The 10,521-nt window shown below is 43.9% G+C and overlaps 1 protein-coding gene across 1 annotated transcript in view; it reads right to left on the bottom strand.

Moving 5' to 3' along the window:
* Nucleotides 1–1,767: 1,767 nt before the first annotated feature.
* The window catches only part of MPZL2 (myelin protein zero like 2), a 12,344-nt gene continuing 3,590 nt past the window's right edge, over nucleotides 1,768–10,521 (bottom strand). Inside the window, exons 4-6 of the mRNA XM_004712845.2 lie at nucleotides 7,026–7,173; nucleotides 5,223–5,299; nucleotides 1,768–3,505 (exon numbers count right to left, since the gene is read on the bottom strand). Of these exons, the coding sequence (XP_004712902.1) occupies nucleotides 5,239–5,299; nucleotides 7,026–7,173 (209 nt within the window). The 3' untranslated portion in view covers nucleotides 1,768–3,505; nucleotides 5,223–5,238. The remainder of the gene's footprint in view (nucleotides 3,506–5,222; nucleotides 5,300–7,025; nucleotides 7,174–10,521) is intronic.

Genomic DNA, 10,521 nt, shown 5'->3' with positions numbered 1-10,521 from the left:
GGATCATCCGCCCTGGATTCCCTGTGTTTCCAGTTCCTATCTGTACCAGTGTACATCCTCTGGTCTAGCCAGATTTGTAAGGTAGAATTGGGATCGTGCTATTGGGGGGCAGGGGGAAAGCATTTAGGAACGTGCTGAATTAATTTCTATGGATGTATACTGTTCTTGGTCATCTGACTGTATTCCAGAAATTCCTTCACCCCTACAGATATTGGAGTTGGATGACCTCAGAATAGATTCCAATGCAGTTCGTGTTCAGAGAGACGTGGGAGATTTTGCAGGATCAATTAAGCCATCTGTGCCTCCGTCTTTGGGGTTGTAGCTATTTTAGGAGCATCCAGCTCAGGGCCTCCCTGATTGGGTATGAAATTCCTATTACCATGGACATGGTGATCAAATTAGTGCAGCTAGGATTTATGTCTCTTGGTTGCAGAAGGATGGGAGTTATCAGAGTGCTTGAAGTAAAATGCCAGGCAGTGCCCCATCCTTCCAGAAAAGTGCTGGAAAGGTGCTCCGCACTCAGCATAGTCTCCAGGAATCACCCAATGTTTAAGGAAAGCCGGGAAGAGACAAACGTGTACTTCAAATGTAAGGGACTTTCAGTTTATCAACCCCCATTTCTTTTCTGGAGACCTCGAAGCTGGCAGTTTTGTCTTTTACAATGGTGATGCCAGACTACCGCCTGGAAGGGTGACTGACACTCTTCAGAAGGAGTCTTCAAACTAAGTATGCCATTGACCCTGGATCACCCATCCCTCTGCCCCAGCCACTATGCTGAACATTCTATTTTTTGACTCCAAAAACACTAACTACGAATAACCATACCAAACTCACTGGCATCGAGTAGATGCTGACTCACGGTGACCCCTTGTGGGTTTCTGAGACTGTACAGGAAGAGAAAGCCCCGTCTTTCCCCAGCAGAGAGGCTGGTGGTTTCAAACTACCGACCATGAGGATCCCAGCCCAATGCGTAACCACCCCACCACCAGGGCTCCTATCAAAAGCCTTCCTGATATATGAACGGTTAACACGTATTTCGTGTATGTCACATATTACATACTGCACCCACATAAAAGCTGCATTTTCATTGAGATAAGAAGGTATTTCACCAAAAGCACAGTTTTAATGTAGCTACAGTGATAACTTTGCAAATTTCCTCTTTTTACACTGGATTCATTCATCTGGAAATGGTGGGCACCTGCACCGGTGGCCCTCAAACTATGCAACATTTCAAGCAATTCAACTTTTCCTCGCTCCTTGGGAACACTTCCAGCCTGGCACGTGGCACTTGGTGTGGGTTCTATGGTGTTACCCAAGGTCGCCGGCACTAAGCACAGTGGACAACATGCTGGGACACTGACGGTGCCTTTTACTGCTCAACACAGTTTACTGGCAAGACAACTGCTCACAAGGAGGGAGATGAATTATTGTCACATGTTGTTGTTGTTTCAATCCACAGGTGAGTGAACCCACATTCAAACTCGTGTTGCTCTTAGGGCAACTATTGTGTTAATGAGTCCAATTCCCAGCTATCCAGAGCAATATGAAAATTCGGTGGAAATTCAGGTAGATTTATGTTATTTATCCAGTAGACATTGATTCTATCCATTATTGACTTCTAGACAGTCCTGTTAGAAATCTGGTGTGAAAAAATTAAAATTATAAAAAAGAAATCTAAAATAAATAAATAAAAAAGAAATCTTAGGTGAAGATAAAATATAGACCCTTCCATTTTCTACTACCTGCTATGCCAAAATTTAAAAGTTGTTACAAGCAAGTTGATAATTCTTTTATTACTGAAAGTTTATTTACATGAGTTTTTAAGGCATAATAAAAAATAAATTACAATACAAAAGTACTCTTTAGGAGCAAGACACTCAACAATGGGGCCATGTTTGTTACATCTTGAATATTTAGCTGAGGCACGAGCTACAAGGTTTGCTAGCAAGACTCCGTCGTCAGTTTGTAAGGACTGTGTTTCTCTCCATTGTTTGAGTAAGTATCCAGTTATACTAGACTCCAAGGCTGAACTAGGAATGAAAATGTAAAATGTAGATAGAAGGATGACAGGTTTCAAATCTAAATTTTCATTTCAAGACTAAGTCTTGAAATGATCATTTTCATTTAGTATAAAAGATCAAATGAGAGATGTTGAATGAATTTCAGAATCAAGGTTCATATGTGAGTTTTACCTCAAGGGGGGAAAAGAAAGATTGGAAGAATATCAAGGTTAAACATCATTAAAGGCAGATAGCCTATTCAAAAGTTCATTTTCTGCAGCCCAATCCATGAAAATGGAAACCATCAGGCTCCGAACATGTTATTTGGAGCCTAAGCTGGTGTTTTCTAAACTTTGCACAAACACTGCTGTAGCTTAAGTTTAGGAAAACACTGGGAAGTGACAGTTTTTAAAAGGCTCTCATCTTTCCAAAGCCCATTTATAAAGTTTGCTTTATCTATCAGTACGAGGGAAGAAAGAATAATAAAGTTGATTCATTCAGTGAAAGTACTTTTGGCATTTCTTGTCTCACACCAAATCCTCGCTTCCACAAAATGTAAGTGAAGTAGAAGTAGTGAAGTAGAAGAAAGAACGTAGATCCTTTTTCCAGTTCTCAGAGCGTTGGCTCTTTCTCCACAGAGTTATCACTTAGCACTGTGATGGTTGTTGCTATGGTGGTTTTCACAGCCCTAAGTCTCCAAGGTCACAGTGTGGGACTAGAGAATCATTCTGTTTAACGGCTCCGTGATTCCAGTCCACAAATGAATATAGACTTTGCTCAAGTGTCATAGATATTCACAAGACAGAAAAAATGCCAACAAGTGAATCATGATAAGGTGGGATTAGTCCGTCTGTAAACTCTTACATAGCCTTTTCTAGTGAATTCAGTTATTCTGATGTGTGCTATTGTAAGCCTTGGACCAATTGACCAAAAAAACTGCCATCTGGGATATTGGAGGGGAAAAAAGTCAGTCTAACAAGAAGTGCCCTGTACTTAAGGAGAGCCTTAATTATCAAAATGCTGTCGGATAGTATTAAGATTGACTGTTAATCCACCACCTTTTAATTACAGACTGCGCGGACAAGGAGTAAGCAAATTCTCTTTCTTGTAAGTGCAGCTTCTGAAAAAGGCACTGTGGTGTGTGCAAGGCAGTGTGGCTGGCACGTTCACTTCTGTCTGTTCATTTCTGCCTCGTTTGGAGCTGATCCATGTGGATCCAAGTCACAATCCACCAGGACTGCCCAAAGGCAAAAACCTGGGTTGTTAGTTTACAAAAAACTGATGAGTAGTCAAAATGTATTTGCACTCAGAAATAAAACCTCCATTCGGAGGCTGGTGCTACGTGCTTGAGAGGGACCTACACCGGCCTCAGAAAACCCTTCGTTATCTAGGAGCAAGTGCCCCACAGAGCAGGCTGGAAGACAATCACAACGGGAAAAGCCGAGAAAAGCATCCATTCGCTTCACCTTAACCTGGATTTCTTGTTCTTGGACAGCTTCAGCTTCCTAAAATAGAAAACAAACATTTAAATGGATCATGATAAGGGGACTTGGCATTATGAATTACACGCACTTTGGGTCTATTCTCTATTTTGAAGGGAAGGAAAATATTCTTAAGCTCGTGTTTTGTTTTTTTTCTCCCCTTAATTGGATTTTTTAAAGAAGTTTTCTGTTCATTATTACATAGGTCCCAGAGTCAGTGTCGTGAATGCCTAGCCTCTAGGTGCTGTGTGAAACCCCTGGGGGTGCAAACAGCCAAGGAGCCTGGCTGGTACTGAAAGACTGGCCATTCCAGTTCCCTCAGAAATTCCTCATAAGTAAGTCCTGGTGATCTGCTTCAGAGAAAGCGTCCATTAAAAACTCTGTAGAGATATAATCTACAAGACCCTGGAGAAAATTGTCCTCAGGCCCTGAAATTTCTCAACCTTAAACAAAACAAAACCAATAGAGCCCAGTTCTACCATGGTAACAACATGGTGGTGAGTGGTTAAGTACATTGAATGGCCACGTAGCTATGTGCTGATTCAGCCCTATTCTCCCTCTCCCTCTGTCTCTTTGTCATTACAAACATTATCAAATACACAGAAAAGTGGCAAAGGCAGTAGATAGGGGACTTCTGTGCTCTATTTGTGTTTTTGTTTTGTTTGCTGAAACTTCAAAAGAAAAGTACAAATAGTCTGACATTTTACCTCTAAGTACTCCAAAGGCATTCTCCTTTGTAACCACAATACCATTATCACACCCAATAAAAACATACAATAATTTCCTAATATTACCCCCACTCATAATTTCTCCCAGTGGTCACCCCCACCCCCGATTTTTTTCTATGCTGGTTTGTTCAAACTAATACCCTTCCAACCAGAGATGGTATATTATAGTTGATGGTGTTCATCTCTTAAACTTCTTCTCATCTAAACCAGCCCATCTTTCTTTACCATGACACTGACTTGTTGGGGAATCCACTTACGCTTAAAAGACAGGCTCTGGGTAAAAACTCCCTCATGCCAAATGTGAATCTCTGGTTTTACAATAGAAGCCGTTTTCTCCCATGCTCTTTGGTTTTAGCCTTTAAAATGTGACTGTTTGTAAATTCAACATTTTAATAAGACTCTTTGCAGATAATTATAGTCTAAAATGATCTCTCTCCATCTAGGAAAGCCAGAGTTGTTAAAGGTTAAAATAAAATTTAAGGTGCATATTCTTGATTTACAACACCTAGAAATCAAAAGCATGGGCCAGCTTCAAGGAATGGGAGGAATTTTGTGCATATGTAAAATAGTCCTACTTTTTATGCTGGAAATCTTGACCGTCAGAATCACACACCACTAAAAATGATCTCAGTTCCAACAATGAAATGAGAGGAAGCATTCAAGTCAATTCCAAACAGAATGTTGGCTGTGTCTTTTGAGTTGCTCTCGGTGTTGTGATTTGCAATAAAACAAATAAGCAAATATCCACCCTCTCATTAAATTTTGAAAAGATTTGCCTACATGTTTAGGACTCACTAATCTTCATTGGCAGTAGGGTCTGGCTTTCTAATCTTTTGCACCGAATACACTCAAAGGGGAGTATATGAGATGTACAGAAGATTGTTCTCTCTGCCCGGCCCTCTCTAGTTTCCTAAGGGAAACACCAGCAGCCATGCAAAGAAACCTTCTCATTTGAGATAAACTAGACAGGTCTGAAAACTGAGGAGAGAAGTCGCTTCATTAGTGAGCCCTACCATCTCAACGTGATCGTCAGTTTTCTTCAAAGAAAACAGAACCCTTTTTTTCTTGGTTGAGCCGTTCATCTTCTTTTCTGGAACAAAGAAGCAGACACCAAAGGTCAGACGAGCAAGAAGGAAGTACGAGGCAAATCCTCCAGACACGTCTGCTGAGGTGTGCGCTCCCACATTTGGGGAAGATTGCGTGTACCTGGGAGTAGATCCAAGCTTACTGAGAATCAGACCACTAATGCCGTCTAACGAGTCATACTCATGCCTGAACATGATCCTTGCTACCTGAACTCTGCTACTTCTCAGTGTAAGCAAATAGAATTTGGCATCTGATTTGGGAACTAGAAAGTTTGTATTGACCTAGAAATTCATTATTTATTGATTACATTCACTTCTGTTCAAAATAGAACCTCATAATTAGGTTTGTTCAATTCTTTAAAAGCCTTTTTTCCCCCTTCAGGAAATATTTCTAAGGGGAAGAAACAACTCATGCTGGGACCGCTGGATAGCTGCCTGAAAGCTTGTGGTTGAACTTCTGCCTCACATGATAGACCAAGACAAGAGTGGACCCCCAGTCTTTCTAAGGCCGAATGAAGAGCTCCTACTGTGAAACTCTAAGATGCACATAGGTGTTCGTCTTGGTGACCTTGGATCAGGCGATGGTTTCTTAGCTGTGAGGACCAGAACACAAGCACCAGAAAGAAAAACAGGTTGAAATGGACGTCGTCTCATTAAAAAGCATGTGCTTCCAAAGACCTTCAAGAAAGTGAAAAGATAACCCTGCGAATGGGGACAAATTCATGGTAGATCACACAAGTATGTCTCGTCAGGAACTAGTATCCAAATTCTATTTAAAAATTCTTGCAATCAACAACCAAAAAATAGGCAAACTATTTGAGTAGATGTATCTCTAAATAAGATATACAGATGGCCAATAAGTACATAGAAAGATGCTAAACCTCATTAGTTGTTGGGAAAATGCAAATCAAAACACATTGATGAAGTATCATTTCACACCCACTGGTTGGCTCTTGAGGTTTATGGAAAAGTTGGACAATAATTAGTGTTGACAAGGATGTGGAGAAATTGGGATGCTCTTACATTGTTGATGGGAATGTAAAAGAATGCTGTTGTTTGGGAATAGCAAGCTTGGAAGTTCTACCAAGTTTAAAGACTCTGTCACCAAGTGACCCAGCAAGTCCACTCCTAGGTATAAATGCACTCAAGAGAATTGAGCACACAGGCCACACAAAACCCTGTACGAAGCTCCAGAGCAGCATTCTTTATGATGGCCCCAAAGTGAGGGGGGAATAGAAAGCCAAGCAATAGAGAACTGGATAAACCCAAGGTTTCTCCAGCCAGAAAACAGAACTCAGCACTGATAAATCTTACAACATGGTGAGCCTTGAAAACACTGTGTTAAATGAAGAAGCCAGTTATAAAAGGCCAATAAAGACAGAAAATAGACTAGTAGTTGTCAGGTGCGGGACCTGCGGGGGACAGGGAGTGACAGCTAAAGAATATGGTGTCACCAATATGAATATGGGGTGGTGGGGGAGGGGGGAGGGGCCATATAAATGTTCTTGAAATTAATGGTGATGGCTGCATTAAAATATTAAAAGGATAACTATTCTAACACTTCCTTTTATCTGCCCTTCCCTCTGAATTTGAATGCTTTTTAAGTTTGTTGTTGTTTTTTGAACTCCCAGAGAACATCTGTTCAGCCATGACTCCGCCCCAGTGTGAAAGGCCAAGAGTCACCCACCGGGAGAGGTGTTAGGAGACTGTCCCAGAACTCCCCAGGCTTACGGTTTTATCTCCACCACTTTATGAGCTCGGTCAGCCGATCGCTTTTTCCGGAAATGCTGGACGAGGACCACCACAATTACGATTATGATCATCAGCGCACAGGCGGAGCCGATGGCCATGGTCAGGAGGTGGATCTCAGAGAACTGTACTAGAAGGGAAACAGCAGCAAGTTAGCCCTCTCACGTGGAGGCAAGGAGCCCTGATGGCAGCCTGGGTGAATGTCAGCCACAAGGTCAGAGACCTGAACCCACCCGCTGCCCTTGAGAGAAAAGGCCTGAAGGAGCCCCTGCTCATGTAACATGTGCAGCCTAGGAAACAACCAGATGGATTACAAGGCACAGGGCACAGCCCCATGGTGCCCGAGGCCACCATCAGCTGGGCGCCAACTTGGTAGCAGCTGGCAAGCATGTGTTGAAGTCAAAAGATACAATAGAGAGACATTTTCATTGTGAAATGGAACCGCCCCTTCTCCGACTCTGAAAGATAAAATGTCAAGGTCTTGTGTGCATGGAGTCGATTTCCACCCGTAGCAACCCTAGGAAACAGAATATTGGGGTCAGAACCTCATAGGGGCAGTTCCACCCTGTCCAGTAGGGTTGCTATGAGTCAGCACCAACTCCTGGCAGTGAGTTTGGTTGGTTGGTTGGTGTGTTTGGTTTTCTGGGGGGTAGGTTTCTTAGGCTGTAATCTTTATAGTGACAGATCACCAGGTCTTTTCTCTCTCAGAGCCAATAGGTGGGCTCAAATAGCTGACCATTCAGTTATCAGCCAAGAGCTCAACCGTTGAGCCACTAGGGCTCCACACAAACTCGTGGTTCTCAGTTTGTAGGCAGCCGTAGTGTGATGCCAGGAAGAGCCACCACAGCATCACGTGACAACTCTCAGCTGAGAATCCTGCTCCTCCCAGAACCCACTGAATCAGAAACACTGGGGTGGGGCTCAGCCACCTTCAGTTTACTGAGTCCTCTGGGTGATCCTGGTTCACAGGGAAGCTTGACAACCACCTAGTACAGAGAGCCAAATGATTGCCCACTCCCAGTCTCACTCCTCCGCATCCTTGCCGCTCAATCAGGCACTCATTTATTCAAGCAGAGGTTCCAGGCATTGTGCTGGAAATACAAAACCAAAAAAGACATTGCCCTCAGGGAGCTCACCCGCCACCCACCGGGAAGACAGGCAAGTAAGTCTGTAACTGGTCTAGCGCATAAGTGGTGGAAGAGGGGATCCAGAGGAAGGGCTGCTACGTCAGACTCCAGTCTGTGACGTGGCCCTCCTATGCTGTAGCGTGATTTCTGTTCACACTTCACTAAACTCCCCCCCCCCCCCATCCAGGAAGAGCGTCAGAGCATGTCTAGTACCGGAATTTCCACCTCAAATCCATGACGGGCTGGAAAGGAAAGCAGCAAACACAGAGTGCACGTCAGACTGCACACAGGCATTTTTTGTCGGAATCAAAGCTATCATCACTTTCATTAGATTTCATTATATTAGTTACATTGAATAGCCATTGGTTTCTTATCTAACCTGTTGTGCAGCTGAAGAAACTGTGGCCCAGAGACATTACTGTATTTTTGCATATAGTGTGCCCACATACCTCGTGCTTATGGATAGACCACGCAGAGCAAACATGTGAAACATAATGCAGGAGGGGGCTGTGCAGCTGGCAAAAAAAGTTGTTTAGTGTGTTATTTTTGTAAAATATAGTGCTTCTTTTGAGACTTAAATGACTCCTCCAAAGGAAAGGAGGAAATCGTGCACAGGAGGTAACAATGTTGTAAGTTGGTGTAGACCACACTCCAGAGAGTGCGGGTTCGAATCCGCGTTCTACCATATACTACCGCGCCTGTGAGGGTGGCACAGGACCAGACAGAGCTTCACTCCACTGTACGTGCGGGGGGCCACTGTGCGTCACAACCAACCGGACACCTAACAACCTCCACTTACCAGCTGTGACTGGGAGATGGAGCCCTGGTAGCGCTACGGAGTCCGTGTTGCGGTGCTAGCCCAAAGGATGGCAGTTCAAACCCACCAGCCACTCTATAGAAGATGTGGCTTTCTGCTCCCGCCACAGTTTATCTCTTGGTTGCGCATGAGTCAATCAACTAGATTGAAGTGAGAGTGATTTGAGGTCATTAACTCTTTTGAGCCTCATCTAGAAGTCAGATACATGTCTTCCTTTAGAAGATAAAGGAACAATATTCCTTTTAAGCAACATTCATTCTAAGAATAAATGTTTAAATCCACGGAACTAGTTCCATCCTGTGCCTGCACAGAACAGACACCGTGTCGTATCTATCTATAGTCTCGACTCCTGGCCAGTGTGTCTCAGATGCAGCCACCACTCATCGAGGGCCTGGGTGACAACTGATGCTGCCCAGGTTTCAGGGGTGCTTTGAGGCTGAGAGGGAGCAGGAAGAAAGGCCTGGAAAGCGCCAGAACAATCATCCAGTGAAAATCCCACAGCTCACAGTGGCCCAACCCTTGGTGCAGGGGGTCACCAAGAGCTGGAGCTGACTTGATAGCAGCAAGTTCCCCCAACGCCATCCACAGTGACGCTCAGAGCTTGTGGAGCTTGGCTGTACCTTTCCCCTCATTCTGCCCGCAGGATAATATTTTCACTCTACAGGAGGACCAGGAGCTTGACTCCCAGCTGATGCATGGTAGCAGTGTCAACCCCGGTCTGCAGTGGTGGTGCGAGCTCCTCACTCTTTGTTCTCTGGAAGTTTTCCAGACTGCCAAGTAGTACGCGGCCTTCATTTGGAAAATGGACTGGGAGTCAAAGGGACCTGGTCTAAGTCCCAAGTGAATCCAGTTGTCAGCGACAGAACTTTGGTCAAGTGACCTAACCACATGCGCCTCAGGTCTTCATTGGTAAAATGAGGTGTCAAGGGCACAAGAGACTGATGAGCCATATGAAGAGTAAATAAGATGTCTGGTGTAAAACCTCTGATAATAAACTTTGGCTACCTTAGAGGGGACAACACCGGAGACACAGTGTGGGAATTGCGCCCGATCTGATCCCACCACACCGAGGCAAAACACTAAGGGCGTGCAACAGAACAGCAAGGGGAACAGAACCACGAAGATCTCAGGGAATACCTAAAATAGACTTTGGGGCCAGGGCTTGGCACCCCATCAGACTCAACCAAAAAACTCCTAAAGGCCAATAAACAGTCCTTGAACTAACTACAAGCTTTTCTTTTTTGTTGTTATTGTGATGTGGGTTTTTTTTTGTTTTGTGTTTGTCATTGGCTTTTTGTTGTTGTTGTTTTGTTTTCTTTTGTTGCTTGGTTTTGCTCGGTCTTGTATTTGTGCATGTTATCTCCGCAGGTCTGTCTAAATAAGATAGGCTAGATGAACAATCTGGAGGAGAAAACAAAGACCGATGGTTCCGGGGAGGACATGGGAGAGGGGGAGGTGGGGGGAAGGATATGGTGTTAACAAACCGAGGGACAAGGGAACAACAAGTGATCCAAATTGGTGGGGAGGAGGGTGT

The sequence above is a fragment of the Echinops telfairi genome, unplaced genomic scaffold (assembly GCF_000313985.2).
Source record: "Echinops telfairi isolate 266 unplaced genomic scaffold, ASM31398v2 ScPeMD7_7463;HRSCAF=8501, whole genome shotgun sequence".
Lineage (NCBI taxonomy): Eukaryota > Metazoa > Chordata > Mammalia > Afrosoricida > Tenrecidae > Echinops > Echinops telfairi.
The sequence above is the reverse complement of the archived record's forward strand: the minus strand, read 5'-3'. Positions and strand labels throughout refer to the sequence as shown.